Below are 18,961 nucleotides of genomic sequence, written 5' to 3'. Positions count from 1 at the left end.
TGGGCTTTTAGACTAGTCTATGACAATTTTGCCAGAAGGTATATTTGTTTAAATACCAAAAAAAGTAAGAAAAGACAAAATTTGACTTCTTAAATAATGTTGTGTTAGTCTCTATTTATTTGGACCAGTCCAGACTTAGAACTGTTCCTATCAGTTCTTGGGACTTGTCCTTAAGAATATCAGTCCTTGGAACTTGTCTTTAAGACTATCAGTCCTTCGGACTGTGAGTATTAGAATTGACTAAAAAGAAGAAATAAAGTTGATGAATGTCATCAAGAACCAACCTTTATCAGTTTTAGGACTTAATGAAGGACTGAAATGGACCAGAACGAGACTGAACTGGACGGGACTGCAATGCTATGCTGAATATAGATAATATCTTTTTTTTTAAACAAGGCTTCAGCAATACTATAGACCTTTTAAGATCCGGAAAATTAATGGTATCATTTTTGTGATTTGTAAAAGATATAGTTCGGATCTTGGGGATTTTCAATGTTATTGTTGTCTAACCTTGTTCTGATAACATTGCGTCCCTGTTTATAATTTCCTTCTTTTTTATATGCTCACCTGTACGCCAATAGATCCAGAACAAGTTGAATATTCTCACTGGAAACATATGGATTTAGAGCATCAAGTATCCTTTCAGCCCTCCGTTGATTCGGAGGGGATGGAACACATCTTCCACGAGCGATATCAATTTTATCCAAGGTTCTCTTGTATACATTCATGAGTTGTCCCCAAAGGGATTTCTTCGTGATAAGAAAAGACCAAAGGATGGCATAGCTCAAAACTCCCAATTGGAATAAAAGTATAATAATGGACGTGACTTCAAGCATTTTGTGTCCTGAAAAATAAACATAAAAATATTATATAGAGGATTTCCATTGTTGTTATAAATTGTATTATAATTGAAGGAGACGCCATTTTGGGCTTGAAAGTTTATATTTATAGTACATAAATAGGACCAATTTCTAATAAATTCATGATTCAACTCAATCAAAGTGAACGACTCAAAACCTCTATTGAATACTAATTGATGCCAATGTAAAACACTGATGTTTGAATTAAATGAAAGTAATATTTATTGAAAATTGGGCGATATGTTGTACATAGTACTAATTATTTTACGGAACGTTTTTACGCACGTCATAAATTGTATCATAATTGAAGGAGACACTATTTTGGGGGCTCAAGGTTCCTATTATCACCACATAAAATGAATCTCTCATAAAAACGCTCTATTGTTCATTATACAAGCCTAAACAAATAAGTTTTATTACAATAAAAATACTTTTTTTCATTAATATTAAGAGAATAGGGAAGTATTGGTTGATAAAAAAAACAACTATTAAATAAAAGGAACTCTTTCATTTCTAGTAAATTTTTATTTAGAATGTGAAAATAAGATTCTATAACGATGTAGTGACAAATTCGTAGAACATTTTAGGGCAGATATACAATAAAACTGGACAGTGGGACATGGAATAATATATTTTTGATAAAGGCTAAAGTTTATGTGATAAAGGTGAATATCTATAAATTTTGAAAGTTTGTATAAAAAAACTTTAATAATTGACATTTTGTTCCAAAAAATTTAATATTTGAAATTTTGTTCAACAAAATTTTATAATTTCAATTTAATTTCTGAAATTTTTTTTAAAGAAATTTAATTTTTAGTGAACAGCTGTGAATTTTAAAAATGTATATTTGAAATTTTTTCCCAAAAAATAAATAATTAGTAAAAAGCTGTAAATTTTAATTTCTTTATTAAAAAAAAATAATATTTTGAGAATACTATGAATTTTAAATTTTAAATAACTAATCTATCAATTTTTGAAATTTTTTTCCATAAAAATTAAAAATTTGAATTATTTTCCCAAAAAAATTATTTAATTGTGCAGAGCTGTAAATATTTATACTTTTTTTTTCCAAGAAGATTAATTTTTTGACAATAACAAAGGATTTTTAAAATTTTTTCGCAAAAGATTTAATTAAACTTATTAATTATTTTTTTCAAAAAAAAATCCAAAAACCAAGCTCTCCCCAAAATATAATCCTGCAGACTCCTCTGCTTATGAAAAAATGATTTTTATGGTTGTATATTTTGATTGTTTAGGATCTTAAAATGGCTGACATCATCAATGCTGACGTCATATGAAAACTTCATAATTAATAAGAAAAAAATTATTTAAAAAAAAAAAGAGAAAAGTCAGAAATTGAATCATGCAACAATATGGACTATATAATTATTCCACATTGTCAGCAAGTATTTGCATGATGATGAAGCGGTTCGTATTTCTTAATCAAGGTGTAAATCTTATAAAATGTAATACAACACGAAACAAGAGAGAATGATGCACAGGGAGTGTTAAGATATATATATTTTTTAAAGAGTCCATATTTTATGACTACAATCAAACACTTTAGACAAATGCCTCAAAGCATTGGTTAAGGGGTTACTTAATTAATACACAAACTTGCAGTGTATTTTGTTGTGAGTTGTCCATGTTTCTGTTTCTTTTCTTTCGACAGGTTTCTGAGCATTTGTTGGTCGAGTTATAATTAGCTATAGGTCCTGTTTGATGTATATAAAAAAAAATAGACACAAGAGCTCCCTCTATCCAATAAAAACATGACAGGATATCAATTTTTAAACAGTAAGAGGATAGTCAAATTTCTGTCAAGAATTTTGAAATTACTCCGTGGCATCATTTGATTGTGAAATAAACTTTGCTTTCAGCAAATATTTTCCATATTTCATAATGGTTTTAGTGAGAAGTATCGTTTGTTATCCTATTAAGTTTTGCCGGGATACTGAATCCGTGCATCTTTTAAGCAGTCCCTATAAGGCAGTGCTTCTTAACTTGTGGGGAATTCCCCACTTGTAAGGAATGGCGGAGTCGCCAAGTGGAAAATGACCGGTCGGGCAGAAGTATGGTTGCAAAATTGTTCTAATTTCCACCAAATTTGAAATCACAACCATTTACAGACTGTTTTTATAACAAAAACAAACAGTATACGAAGTAGAGTAAGTCATTTTTGGGTAATAGTGGCATCACTAATGGGCTATAAATATCAACAGCGGCTCCCAACAAACTCACTCTAATATCGTCTTTTCTCAGTGTAACAGAGCTCCCATTGTTAAGTAATTACTAAAACATGTATATATTCTGATGGTTCTTTTATCTAATGTGTGTATGTTGTGATGATATTGTATGTGATAAGATTTGTGAATGCGAGGGAAAAGGCGAGTGGTAGGTGGTGCAGAGTCAGGCTTGTGTGGGAGCATTCCTAATCACGTGACTGTTTACAGTCGTTTCGGACACGCGCCAAGCTTGCACATACAATTCCGCCTACACTCTTCCCCATCCCATTATAAAAGTGAGATGCTATCCATCAACCCAGCGGGGGTTTCGGAGCCTGACGCAAGTTGGCATTTTGGAGAAAAGTTGATATCAAAATCAAATTGAAAAACTACCTGATTGACCTTGAATCTTATTTGTGCTGCCTCATTTCAAAAGGGGAACCGAACATTGAGGCACTCGTCAAGGCAAAACGAATGCAAAAGTATCATTAACCTGTATGAGTCTAGTGGTGCATGTTTTGTCAATTCTTCGTAGAAAAATTCAAATGACTCTTTGGCATCATTTTCTTAAAATGTAAATTTGGTTTCAGCTTAGATTTCTCACATGTCATAATGCTTCCAGTCAAATTTATCGTTGAAAAGCCTATTGAGTCTTGCCGGGATATTAGCGCTATGCATCTGTAGACAAGACGTTCCGGACATTAAACAGTCCCTATTGTTAAACTGCAAACAATTTCTCTTCATTGAACAATAATGCCCTACCACGACGAAAGCCCCAAGTAACATTTTTGATCAAATTGAGTTATAAGAGTATAGTGTTGAGAATAAAAGTACACCATGTTTCATATATTAAACATATTAGTTAATGTTCAGAAACTTCTAATTACTGAATAACTCGCATGTCAAAATAGTTGATAGTTATAGTCAAAGGTAAAAAACCATGATAAAGAACCCTATTGTCTAAATCCTTGTATTGATCAACTTCACACATTTCAATTTAAATCTCAAGTTAAGGAGGTAAAGTTTGTCAAAGGGTTTACTCATCTTCTCTGGAAACAGTCACTAGTTCAATATCACAAATCAAGAACAGGGTCTTACGCAGGATTAAACTTTGGGGAGGGTTTGTTTTCTGGATTATTTTTTTATTATCCAAAAATGTACAAAAAATGATTTTTTTTTTAAATCCACGAATGTTGACAAATAATTTGAAATATTAAATTTTTTATTAAAAAATGTGCAAAATCCATAGCTGCTCACGAAAAATTAAATAAATAAAAAATTACTGCTATTTTCGCGTTAAACTTTTTCCTACTGTCTCAAAAAATATTTAGTAAGAAGCAAAAATTCCACCCCCTCCGGACATCCCTAAAGAAGGATAATATTCTGAATAACTTACTGAGGTTCATGCCGACAAATAATCACCAAAATGGAGGAGTTTACCTCCAATGAAGGATGCCTTCCTAGACCTCATTGAGAATAAATAAATACGACTAGGAGTTGTCCGACATGCAATTTTACTTGAACATCAATTCATTTTCCGATATAACTTAAGTACTTTATTGGAGAAAATTGTTGTTATTGATTTGAATGGAATATTTAACTACAGGAGGTCCCTGCATAACGTGGTGCATGAAATTATTCTGACCTCCCTTCTAGTGCGGTATATTCTACTCATATCGCCTTTTTTTATTATGAGATAATAAATTATAAAAGACTATAAATTAAGTTAAACAAGAATTTTTGCAGTTTTTGATAAGTTTGTTCATATTATGCGTATATATTCATAAAATAGAAATGTATAATTTTTCCTGGGTGGGGGAGTTTTCTGAATAAATATTGGTTAAGTTCCAATTATTTAAACTTTACACTATTTATATGATCAGACTAAAAATCAATTAAGATTCACAATTATTTGACAAGAATCTCTCAGTAATTAATAATGAATAAAATATTTTTATTGTCATATCCATACTAAAAAACACAACCAAGGAAAAATAGTAAAAAGTGGAATTTGAAAAAAAAATCTCTCCCATTTTGAAGGTTTAAGTACTAAAAAAGTACCCGTACAACGCGGATTTCATTAAACGAGGATTTTTCTTCTTGCCAAAAACTACGATAAGCAGTATTTAACTGAGTTTATACATCGCAAGCGAAATAAAATAGACAATCAATCAGGCATAATCCCCTAACTTGGTGAACTTGGGTTCTTTTGTCAGAGTATTTTCCTCATATATTTTTAATTAGCCACGACAAAAGTAACCAATTGACAACTTTACCGTAAAATATTGATTTTTCACAATCTTGTAACATATGAGTAAATATGAGTAATAGACTTACCTGAAGCACCTAACAAGATAATAATATGTTTAAACACTTTTAAAGGCATCGACAAACTCACATTTCCTTTAAAATGTAAGGTGGGATCTTTTGTAGTAGTATGGCTTATATTTCTACATATGTGAATACCTTACTACCAACTAATTTTGGGCCTTTTTTCTGTTTGTTTTCGGATTTAAGATTGAGTGGCACAATAAAGTTAACACTCAAATAATAATGTTACATTTATGGTCCATTGAAATCGAAGCTTATCTTAAATTATATCAGCAATTTCAATAAATAGCCTATAATTTACCCAAATACATGGTGGTCCATTAAAATCTGAACACTTTCTATCGAATTCAATAACTATTTAAGGTTGAGTGGTTAATAATCATTCATACTTCGATATATTAAAGCATAAACAATTAGTTAAAATAAAAAACAAAGTTGAGCTCTTTCGCTTACGTACAAGTCGAGAAAATGACACTTGAACGTGATCAACGAATTTCCATTCGCGCACTACCAACAGTTGGGTGTCTCCAGAACCAACGTTTACACCGACACCAAGTCCAAAACCTGGGAGAGGAAAAGGGGTTGTACAAAAAGTGTCAAACTGAACCCGGAGGATTTAAAGAAAATAGCCCAGGAAAATCAATTAAAGCCCATGAGGCTCCATACAAGAGATCTCAGGGTTTTACAGCAGACTGTCCAGAGATGTATCAAAAAGTGAGTGGAAAGGACCTTGTGAAGTTGGAGAGGCCACTTTTGACATTAGCAATGAAAGAAACACATCTCCTTCGATGCAAGACTCTTTTGAATGAGTCATTTGAGTTCTTTTGAACTCAAATGACCCCAGTCAGGCAGAACTGGAACGTCGTAATCTAGGACTACATCTGCAGCAAGTGCCAGGCCTTCCGCTGCCACCTGGAAGACATCATTGCCGCTAAGGGTGGCTACATTAATGGTTAAGAGAGCTCTGACTCACATCTATTTATAGTATTAGTTTTGTTGAAATTGTATTGTTAATTAATAAATTATATCTTGTTGAAGTTTAAAATTCAAAGTGTTTAAATTTTAAAAACCACTGAATAAATCCCTTTTTAACTATCTTACCTTGAGATTTATCATGCTCCACGATAACCACATGAAACTGTGAATATATCAGAACAAGGAGTAGGAAAATCGAAATGAGGACACGGACAGCATTGTAAATTTTGAAAAGGATGGAGAGTGACTTGCGATTCGATGCATGATGAAAGGTATTTGCAAAGATGAGACCATGGCCCAGGCTTCTATATTGTCGCATGTCTGAAATGGTTTCCATTATGTGACAAAGGGTTTGGATGAGATGAGCATTGTAAAACATTCTGGAATGAGATAATGTATGTATGATTAAAAATGAGTGGGTTTAATCGTACATATATAGTACATTAACATAATAATATGTAGCTAGAGATAGGTCAGCTATAAATTATATATAACAAGGAGGTTCACGCAATATTAGACTCAAAATGGAAGGGCTATTCGTGTTCAAATATGATATTTTAAACGATCATATATTTTAATTCCATAATATGTGCAGACACACACCTTAATGAACTCGTATACCTCTAAATTTTCGTCACGTATCGAGTAGACTTGTTAAAGGTCCCCCCCCCTTTTAGTTTATAGTGGATATTAAAAAGGGTCTTAACTCAGTTGTACCAAATGTATCCCCCTACCTTTTGTCCTCGGTCCACTATACAAATACCATCTCTAGAAATAACAAATACTTAGAGTTGCCATTTTTGTAAGGAAAAAAGAACACGAAGAGAAGGTAGGTGTGATACATATAGTAAAAATGAATTAAGCCCCTTGTTAAAATCAGCCGCATGTTATATGATTTTTTGGGGGTTGATGAGTTACAGATATAAAGAGGAAAATGTTCTACTTTTAAATAGCACTAGTGTAGGAAAATATTGTAACTATATTTTCAACTCATGTATACTTATTTTATTATAGATTTTTAAAACAATAGGCAGTAATGCTTATTTCAAATGTTTAACTTAAGACTATGACAGCCCATTAAGTAAAGGAACAAAAAAGAAGAAAAGAGATCACGCAACAAACGGGTTTCCTTCTTTAACTTTAAACCGTAAAGGGTTTTCCAATAAAAGGTACTATTTTGATATTCAAAGAAACATTGTGTTGTTTTTTTTACATAAATGATCGGATATTTATTTGATTGTAAAGAGGAAGGTATGCAATTAATAATGGAAAACAATAGTAGCCAAATGGCCACCACATCTACGCTTACAGGACCGTATCCTTTTCATGAAATTCTCCATAACCAAATCACAAAGTGGCTGTTGTATGCCCTCAATAGCGTCACGAATTCCATCTTTAAGGTCTGGAATCGACGCTGGGCTACTGGTGTAGACCTTATCTTTCCCAATGCCCAAAGGAAGAAGTAGCAAGGTGTTAAATTACAAGATCTTGAAGGCTGAAGTAACAGATATGGTGAATGGATTGTGCTATCGAGTCATGATTAATGATTTTTTATGGCCGGAAGTGCATGGTATTGATCTGGTCCCCATGGAGTTGAGGATATTCGCCTCGGCTATTTTCATTAACTCCTCCAGATCCAGTTTGGCCTATTTGACAGAGCCCTTCTTCCTCTCCAACGTTTCAGACTTGCTGACGGTGTAGACGTTGGTTCTGGAGACGCCAAACTGCTTGGAGTATGCGATCGGAAATTCGTCGATCACGTTAAAGTGTCATTTTTTCGACGTGAACGTAACCACAAGCTTGTTCTGTTTTGTTATTAAATTTTTATGCTTTATAATATCTAAATATGATTTAATTTCAATCACTCAACCTACATTAATTATTGAATTAGTAAGTGTTCTATGGACCAACTGGTATGAAGTAAACAAATAAATTAAGATTTTCTCCGTTTCTTGATTTTTGTTCAAGCTTGTTTTTATGTTGACACATTACATATGTATATAATTTCACTTGAGAGATATTGTTGTCATCAAGGCTGAATCCTGAATGAGTAGTGATCATCAATACATAGAAATGTATCACCATGTTTGAATATACAGACCATAGTAACAAAATCAAGAGTTTCAAGGTGTGTTCGTAGAACAGTAATTAATTAATTTTTGCTTTAAGTCAGGTTTTCAAAAAAAATGAGCATAAATTAAATGTTGTGTAGACATTTGCTTGAGAGCTATTTTTAGACATTTACAAATTTAAATAACACTTATGAATACCTATGCCTTAATTAATATTTAAGATTTCAAATACCCATTAGGGATTACTTAATACATAGTTGATCTCTCTTCAATAATCAATTAATAATAAAAGACGATTTAGAAAAAAAAAAAAACCTGTTCCAATTGTCAAAGAGAAAAAGGATATGCATTATACATAAAAAATGGATCTGTGTAAAGAAATAACTAATGTGTTCTCCAATAAGAGCTGTTATTTTGACATTCAAAGAAAAATGGCATTTTCTGAGATAAATGATCGGATGCTTATTTCAATGTTAAGAGAAATGTATGGCATTAATTATGGAAGACAATATCTTCTAAATGGCAACACTGGGTTAGGTCACTTGTCTCCAAAAAGGAACACTGGAATCCAATAAAGATTGTTCCTTCCAAAATCCTTTGAAAATGCCTAATAGAAATGTTATTGCAATGTGTCACATAACTCCTTGGGAAAATCCGGTGTATAACGGGAAAGTTAAAAAAAAAAGAAGCCGAAAATGAATATGGTAATCCTGAAAATTTAAAGAATGTTTTGGAGGAGAGAAAAAATAATGTTATTGACGTTTAATTAGATCAGCTAAAATCAGCTGTGACAAGGAAAGTAGGAGAAAAGGACATCAACAAAGACATCTTCTAGAATTACTCAGATGCTGATCCCAAATTTTACTCTACAAGTTCAACAAGGACTCACAATTACGGGGGTGTCCGCAGGAATATATTTTTACTTAGGGCTTGTCAAAAAAAAAAAAAAAAAAATTTTTTTGGATTAAAATATAAAAAGAAATTTAATATTTTAATTTTTTTGAAGAGTATTTCCAAAAACTAAACTAGAGTTATTCACAAAAAAATATAAAAAATCCACAGCTTTCACAAAAAATATAAATTTTGGAAGTTTTCACAAAAAAGTTATTATTTTTGAATGGTGTTTGCAATATATAAGTTTTTGGAAAAAATTTACAAAAATTAATTTTTTCAAAAACTAAAATAGATGGTCCGAAAATATTACATTATTTGAAACTCAATTCTTAAATCTACAGTTATTCACAAAAATAATTTTTTTTTGTCAAAAATTTTCAAAAATCTACAGTTGTTTAAAAAAATTGACGAAAATAATTTTTTTTTTTTTAAACAAAACAAAATTCCATAGTTGTTCTCAAAAAATTTAATTTTTTGGAAAATTAATTTTTTAATCAACAGCTATTCACAAAAATTAATTTTTTGTCAAAAATTTTCAAAAATCCAAAGTTGTTTAAAATATTACACTTGTTGGGAAAAAAATAGAAAAATGTAATTAATTTAAAATATTAAATTTTTTGAAGAAAAAAAAAATCTAATATACAACCCTTGTTGCCCAACCCCTGCGGATATCCCTGAGTTAGAACTCCGCAATAAATCCTCAGGGTTAGGCTCCATCTTTTAGGAGTACAAACGAATTTTCAATCAGGTTTTGAATATGATAAAGTCTATTCAGGAAAGGATGTTCACTACTCAGGAATTAAATAATAATGGCAACTGCTATCGAAAAGAAAATTCTTTCTTTAGTTTGCCAATTACAAATTAACTGGCCAGCTAAAAAATTCACCAGATTTACATCACTGCAAATAACTGTCATAAGCATAACAAAAAAATTCAGTAGGAAATCATTCGGCAGTGCACTGCATTAAAGTTCGGAATAAAATCAATCATTGGATTAGTTTGATTGATTGATAATTATTTCTCATAATAATATGTGTAGATCAAGGAAGAAACATGATTATTAATATTTGGGTTTGTTGTGGTTGTTGAAAAGATCAAAAATAGATCTAATGTCTTAAAAAAATGAGTAATTGACGGTTCAGTTTTGGAGTTAATATTTTTTGCTCCCTGCCAAAGGCCTTTTCTACTGGAACAAGTATTAAACTGACTTGAACGAAGTTGGAGCCTCTCATACTAAAATGAGTTTAATGATGTGCAGTTTCCCAGTGTACCTGACATTGTTTAGAATTATTAGGTGACGATGAACAGACAAAAAGACGCACAAACGTTGCTTCAATAATATACATTTTGTCAAAAAAGGACGGGAAATTGTTAATTCAAATTATCCACGCTGAAAGGATTTAAAAACATTTTCTTTCTAGGTCGGCAGCACTGTCTTTTATTATGATGCCAAATATGAGCGCGATCTGAAGATCAGTTTGCTTGCATTAGCAAGATAAGTCAGTCTACCTCACAAGTGCTCCACGATTTTTACAATGAACCAAATTATGAATCAAAGAGTTTGCCTTAAATTTTGTGTTGCGAACGAAATTTCATGTGCTGACGCGTTGAATATGTTAGAAAAAGCTTTTTGTGAATCAGTTTTATGAAAAAAATCGTTCAAGGTGATGCTCATTGTTTTCTTTGATATCTGGGGTTTGGTGCATCATGAATTCGTTCCAAAGGGACAAACGATTAATAAAAAAACTATTTGGACGTAAAAAGGCACTTGCGTGAGAAATGGACAGAACAATTATAGAAAAAGAACACTCATGGATTTTACACGACGATAACGCACCATCGCACAGATTGTGAGCGAATTCAAGGCCAAACACCTAATAAATACTATCGATCAACCACCACATTCGCCTGATTTAGCTCCGTGTGACAATTTTTTTTTTGTTCCCAAAACTTAAGTTGTAACTCTGTGGAACCAGTTTTGAATCTATCAAACAAAATTAATATTAAATTCCTTCATCTATAGAAAAGAACATATTTGATTTTCAGTTCAGTTTCACTGTTCAAGTTTGGACCTTAATGACGTTACTCAACTTCTTACTTTTTTTAAATCAGTACTTACATTCAGAAGGATCTACTGTCTTAAAGGAAGACAAAAAAATCCGAAAAAAATTTAATAAAATCTCTACAATTTGATTATAATATTACAATTGCATAAAAGGGGATTTTGGGTTAAAGATCAAGAGTAAATCAGTGGCTATGTGGCCTTACAGATTATCAGAGCATCTTTGTTTACTTATTTATCATTTTTTATGTATTAATATATTACTCCAGATCTGGATAGATTTCTACATACGCAACATCGTTGATAGAGTCTTGCAAATAGATAATTATTTCATTAGATAACAATTGTATGTAAAAGATAATAAAAAAATTTTAAAGCGATGAATCAGGAACAGGGAGAACATTGTCCATTCAAAACCCTCTTTAGTACTTTAGTTATTTAATCAAGAAAAAGTTCTAGAAAATTAAAATTTTTTCTTGAAAAAATTCGTTTTTTGAGTCTGAAGCTAGAATTTTCTTTTCATTTTAATTTTACATACCAAGAGGACATATTTTATGAATCACTGATTTTAATACACCTTTATAGCCAATGATTATAGAAAATAGCTTGACAACCAGGGTGGTCCATTGAAATCTAAACACTTACTAATTAAATTCTTAATTAAGGTTGAGTTGTTCAAATTAATTCATATTTCGATAGTTTAAAATAGAAACAATTAGTTACAAAACGAAATAAACTTGAGCTCTCTAACTTACGTACAAGTCGAGTAAATCACACTTGAACATGATTGACGATTCCCATTTGCACACTTCAAGCAGTTGGGCGTCTCCAGAGCCACCATTTACGCCGTCAACAAGAAAGGCTCTGTCAAAAAGGTCAAACTGGACCTGTAACAGTTAAAGAAACCTGCCAGGAAATCCCCCAAGTCTATGACGGTACATGAAAGATATCTGTTGGTCTCAAACTAGACTTTCTATAGAGCTATCAAAAAAGTGGGTGGAACGAGGCTTGTGATGGCGGAGAAGACACTTTTGACAGCAACAATGAAATAAACCCATATCCTCCGCTGCCAGACTCTTTTGCATGGGCCTTTTGAGTTCTTTTGACCTGTTAATATATCATTGGCTTCAAATATGATTATTTAATGCAGGTGTTAAATCTTTTATACTTTGGTCCTTGATGACATCAATCAACATTTTTTTATTTAGTTATAGTAGGCATGACTGTGCGAAAGAATGATAGTCTTGAGGACCGGTTCCAAGGACTGATAGGGCTAGTCATAAGACTAGACTGGACCGAATGAATAAGGTCTCACATAACACTAATTACAAACATGTTAACTATATTAATGGGTTATTTTTGAAACAATCTCTTGAGGAGGCAGGAGTAGATTTTCTTTCTGGTTATTCGTACACAATTAACCAAAACATGATAATTATCTTTGTGGACAATTTATAAATATTAGGTAATCCATAGATAAATATATAACAACAGGCCTGATCGCTTTGATTAATAATAATAGTAACACATTTAGTTTTTTGTCAATCCTTTGAGACGTGGAGAATACAAAAATCATGTAGATACTTTATGAATATGTACATTAAAAGAAGAAGAATGATTTACCAAACCTGTTCCTCCAGAGCAAACACAGCCATTGTTAATAATCATTTATTGTACATAAATGCATATTGCTTCATAGGAAAACAATGGAGTAACTAACTCCAATAACTAACTTATATAAAATATTACATCTCTGATATGAGGTCACATGAATCTTCCTTTATGGTTATCATTCAAATGATCATTGTAGTATGGTTATTCCCGTATAGAGGATAAATGACAATATAAATGGAAGGTGATTTGATAAAATAGTTTTTATAATGATAGCATAAATCATTTAGGAATGAATGAGTAGAGATGTACAAAATATGATCTTAGACTAGAGAGTATGTATGCTCATGAAATACAGTGAGTAACACAGAGAATACCAAAATTAAATTTTTTGAAAAAAAATTTCAAATATTTAATTTTTTGAAAAAAAAGTGACAAATCCAAAACTATTTACAGATAACTACATATTTTGAGAAATTTTTTATACATCTTCGAAAATCATAACAATTTAAAATTTTTAGAAAAAAACTACAAAAATTAAATTTTTGAAATTATATTTCCATTATTAAATTTTTTGAAAAAAAATCAGAAATTCAAAGCTATTCACAGAAAATTAAGTTTCTTTGAAAAAAAAATCATAAATGTTTAGCCATTTACAAAAAATTAAATTTATTGGAAAAAATTTCAAAACATATAATTCAAATATTAAATTTTTTGGAGAAAAAATCCTTAATCAATAGCTATTCACAAAAAATTAAATTTTTTCGAAAAAAAATCTAAAATTCATTATTAATAGAAAATTTATTTATTTTAAAAAAAAAATTGGAAAATTATATTATTTAAAAAAAAAAATCAAAAATGTATTACTATTTACAGATGATTAAATTTTTCTCAATTAACAATTTTTTTAGAAAAAAATTCAAACATTCAAGTTTCGAAATAATTGAATTTCAATATTAAATTTTATGGAAAAAAATCAGAAATCCATAGCTATTCACAGAATATTAAATTTATTTAAAAAAAGAATCATAAATTTTTAGTTATTAACAAAAAATTAAATTTACGGGAAAAAATTTCAAAACTTATATTTCAAATATTAAATTTTTGAAAAAAACACCTAAATCCATAGTTATTCACAGAAAATTTAAATTTTTGGAAAAAAAATTATAAATCCATAGCTATTCACAATAAATTAATTTTTTTGTAAAAAATAAATCAAAAATTCATTTGTTGTTAATAGAAAATTATATTTATGGGGAAAAAATTTGAAAAATTATATTTTTTGGAAATTTTTTTCAAAAATGTTATTTTTTTTGCTCTGCTCCATAACTTTCTCGAATGATTAAAAAAAAATTATTAAAAAGGAATAAAAACCTTGAATTTTGCAGTGGGGCTGAAGCCCCTCCAACTCCCCCCCTGCGGATCTCTCCAACTTGTGTTTATTTTCTTCATCTCACATTTAAGGTAATGAAACGTCATTGCAGCTAAGCTATAGTCCTTCGAAACATTTTCAAATTGTCAGAGTGAATTTTAAGGGTTTTTTTATATACCCAAAATGCTTTTGATTTACAGGTCTAGTACGTGTGCTCATGAAAGATGACGATCATACCCAAAATTCAAAAACATCTGAGACATGGAGCGTCTCATTGTGACCATCATTTTAACAACTTAAAGTGGAAATGGACGAGTATTTGTCTACAAATACAAGGGTAATCCTCACTCAATCTGGATATAAATTCTTCTAGCTTGCTTTTGTCTTGACAGGCTACATATATATATATATTATAGTGGATATTATAACGAATTGTAATCTATACATCATAGTAAAAGTTTCTACATGGATCGGTCATTATTATTATTATTATTTTTTTCACCTTTTCCCTATTTCCTTTCATTATTAATATTTAATGAGATTTACTTTTAACACATAAAAAAATTGGAATTTATTCCATATTCATGCTCTTAAGATGATGCTCATATTAAATTCAAGTGGCAAGGCTTTAATTTGATGAGTAGGTACTAGTATTAAGTTAATCCTTTTCATTTTTTTTCACCATATTTAGAAAACTTGGACAAATCTGTAGAAATTATGGGCATAAGATGTTTGAAAGAGATTCCGTGTCCTTAAGTTAAATCAGTTTAAATAATTAAAAAAAAAAAAAATTAACATCAGGAAAAAAACGAGTTTAAAATAAAAAATGAGAGAGATGTCTCTTACTTGATATTTTTTGAACGTAGGTTAATAATAAAACGCCAAAATAAACGACCACGAGGCATCATTAATCTCTTCATCAACCCATTGTCTTTGGCTCAGGATTGGAAGGGTTTCTTTGATTGCTAAACCCCATTTGCATTGTAAATATAATCTTTATACAAAAGGAATATATCTACAGCGTGCGAAATAAAATCGTGGACTCTTTCATAACAAACAAATAGGATGAACTTTTGCAAGAGTGAAAAGGATAAAACATTGAGACTTTATCAAAAGACTTTTTATTTCATATATCTTTTCATCTTTTAAAAAGGCACTGTTGTACTTCTTGATGAAGGTTTTGGACATGACCACCCACTCCTGCTTGCTGGAGGTCTTGAGGTCATCCGAATTTTGATAAGGAGTAAAACAGGATCTTTTCTTGAATAGGCCCAAAATAGCATAGTCGAGGAGGAAAGAGTCTGGGGATCAGTATCGCCAAACCGACCCATTACGTATCAACAATATTGGGCCTCTCTTGAAATGGTTGGCCTTAGTTGCTGTAGAAAACAGTTGCGGATGTCGTCGTACATAAGAGGACTTCTCTAAATACTTTACATATCTCAAGACAGTCCAATCACTGATATTGAGAGCCTTGGTATGCTGCCTTATTGACTTGGCAGGACCTTTGTTGATCGCCGTGTCACGCCGCACACCATGATCCCGATTTTCCGTCACCGGCTATTGCCCGAGGATCTCTTAAGGGATGAAGCCACCATACTTTTAATTTTGTAAACACGGCTCCAGGAGCACCCTACACCCCCAGTACCCAGGATCTCCTCCACACTCACTTGATCGTGGAGCAAATCAAAGCCCCTTTGCCTTTTTGCCCCCATGCTGACAACTATTGATTTTTAAAAGTTTTTTTTTATTGTTTATAAAGCGGAATATTCCCTACTTTTAATAACGCAGCAAAGTATTTTCAAAACTTTTTCAAAATTTTGGCTGATCTTTAACTTGTCTTTACATGGTAAAGAGTTTGACTATTTGAGTGAAATGAATGGGGTCCTCTAGATTAAAGGACTTCTCAATAATAGTATTAAAAATGGCTGCGGGTAAAGAGTTTGACGAGTGAAATGAATGGGGTCTAAAAGGACAGTGGGGGGTAGTTGTCCAGTGGGGGTCCTTTTCCTATTGTAGATATATTTACATAACATAATTGTATGCTAATTTGGGTCATTAATTTAATTATTATTATGCAATACAGCCATTTACTCATATGCAGATCACGTTGCTGAATGGTAGACCTTGAAATTCCATTCACTAATTGTTGCTTTGTTTTTATCTACTACAATTACTTTTGATTTTTTTTTTTTGTAGAACATCAACAAAAAAAAAATTATACAAAAATACGTGTTTTGTAGCATTCCATTTTATGAGAACTTTTGGGTTGTCGGCTAACAAATTGACTTATGAAAATTGTTCGATTAAGTCTTGTATTTGCTATTTAATAAGTATGCGTATTAGGGTGGTGTTCATGCTGGGGTGGTAGGGTGGCCTTATGCAAAATTGCATTGCCTTCTAATGCCATCTGTAGATAGCACATCTAGTTCAAATTTAGACATTATACTAAGCTATGAAAAATATTGATAAAGTTTCTTTCTGAGGCTACGCTGTTGAGCAAAAAGCAAGAATAACTTAAGAAAATTTTGATCGTTCCTTTCTGAAAATGCGGAGAATTTTAGACATAAAAAATTGTAAACTACTACAGTTTATAAGTTACAAAAATGACTATCAAAATTATTTTCTGTAAAATGACTAAAAATGTCTTCTCAATATCAATATTTACGAAGTAAAGAGTTTGTGTTTTTTTTTCATAATTTGATCGAGATATCCGATCTAAAGATGTCCCCTGAGGACAATGAAATTTTGTATATGTAATTCTCATCCCATTTGCCAACTGGTCACCACTAGCTATAATCAAAATTCGGAAAAAGTCAAAAAACAAACCGGCCTAATCTATTTGCCTTGTTTGTCAATCAAAAGAAAACCTTAATTTGATTTAAAATATCAATTATTTATTTACCAATAAGGAATCATATCATGAGAGTAATCAAGGGAATTAATTAATTTAAACGTTTTTTATGAATCAAAATATAGTTACTATAAAGTAATCACCAATTAAAGTCAAATCAACAAAAAGTGGATTCACTTTTTTGCATTAAAATTATATTAAATTTTCATCATTACTTTATAGATGTGCCCTGCACAGAATGATCATTAATCAAATTAGAGTGTGGATTTGATTTGTATTCTTCGACAAATATTTATCAATTAACCATTTATTCTTATTAACAATTGTGTGTACCACAAATTGCATTTAAATTAGCCAAAATAAATCGTCACAATAAAAATAAATGAGAATTTGAAGTATTTTATTTGAAGGGATATATCGGTGGTCAATATGAGCCATTCACATAAAATAGAGGTTCTAAACATTATCTAAAATTATTGGGTTATCTTAAATTATCTCAGTAATTTCAATAAATAGCCTATAATTTACCCCAAATACATGGTGGTCCATTAATATCTGAACACTTCTAATTCAATAACTATTTAAGGTTGAGTGATTAATAATCATTCATATTTCGATATATTAAAGCATAAACAATTATTTACAAAATTAAAGAAATTTGAGCATTCTAGCTTACGTAAAAGTCGAGAAAATTACACTTGAACGTGATTGACAAATTTCCACTCGTCCACTTCAAGCAGTTGGGTGTCTCCAGGACCAACGTCTACACCATCAGCAAGTTCAAAACTTTGGAATGGAAGAAGGGCTCTGTCAAAAAGGTCCCTTTATCCGGATAAGTCAAAGAAAAGAGTCCAGGCATATCCTCTCATACCATGAGGGATCATGCAAGAGATCTCAGGGTTTCACTCTAAACTATCAATAGAACTATGAAAAAAGTAGTTGGAAAGAGCCTTGTGAGGTAGAGAGGTTTCTTTTCACACCAATAATGACAGAAATCCGTTTTCTCCGTTGCAAGGCTCTTTTAAATGAGCCTTTTGAGTTCTTTATACACTTTTTGATTGCATGTCGAGGGGAATGCCTTCATTGTCGGTCATCTAAACAACGAGGCGCTCAAAGCCACTGTCAGCCAGTGCTGAGATGCCATGACAAATGATTACATACGCAGCGGGTTTTAGGACTTCCTCCGCCACCTAGGAGCCATCATTGCCGCTAAGGGCGGCACCATGAATGACTCACATCTATTGATAGTATTAATTTGTTGAAATTCTATAACTAAGTAATCAATTACAACTTGTTGAAGATTAAAATTCAAAGTGTTCAGATCATTATGTATCATTTGGTATATGTATGAAACATTGGTAAAAAAATAGTTAAAATGGTCTCTTTTTTTTTTTAATTGTTGTTCAAAATTGTTTTTATGTTGACACACCGTATATGTTATCAATAATTGTACGAAGAAAAAAAAAGTACACAAAACTACAAAAACCAGTGGTCCAAAGAAGGAGTTTGAGTTGAAAGGAGTACTTCACAGTAAGAGGGGACCTGTTTTGTTCATATAAATTAGTGTTAAGACTATGTTCAAGACCGAAGGTTTCGGTTTAGTCTTCTCCAGTCATATTTCTAAAAAGATTTGGTCCGATATTTCTGTACAAATCACGATTTCAGAGCGTGAATCAAAACTTAATCCTTTTGAAATCCAGGATAT

General features: G+C 31.3%; 1 protein-coding gene across 1 annotated transcript in view; it reads right to left on the bottom strand.

Annotated features, from left to right (window-relative positions):
• LOC121125948 (uncharacterized) overlaps positions 1–18,961 on the bottom strand; it is a 72,082-nt gene that overhangs the window by 1,483 nt on the left and 51,638 nt on the right. Inside the window, exons 3-4 of the mRNA XM_040721218.2 lie at positions 6,518–6,771; positions 568–844 (exon numbers count right to left, since the gene is read on the bottom strand). Coding sequence (XP_040577152.1) covers positions 568–844; positions 6,518–6,771 — 531 coding nt within the window. The remainder of the gene's footprint in view (positions 1–567; positions 845–6,517; positions 6,772–18,961) is intronic.

The sequence above is a fragment of the Lepeophtheirus salmonis genome, chromosome 11, assembly GCF_016086655.4.
Source record: "Lepeophtheirus salmonis chromosome 11, UVic_Lsal_1.4, whole genome shotgun sequence".
In the NCBI taxonomy this organism is placed as follows: Eukaryota; Metazoa; Arthropoda; class Copepoda; order Siphonostomatoida; family Caligidae; genus Lepeophtheirus; species Lepeophtheirus salmonis.
Note: the sequence above shows the minus strand (reverse complement) of the source record. Positions and strands in the feature narration are given on the sequence as shown.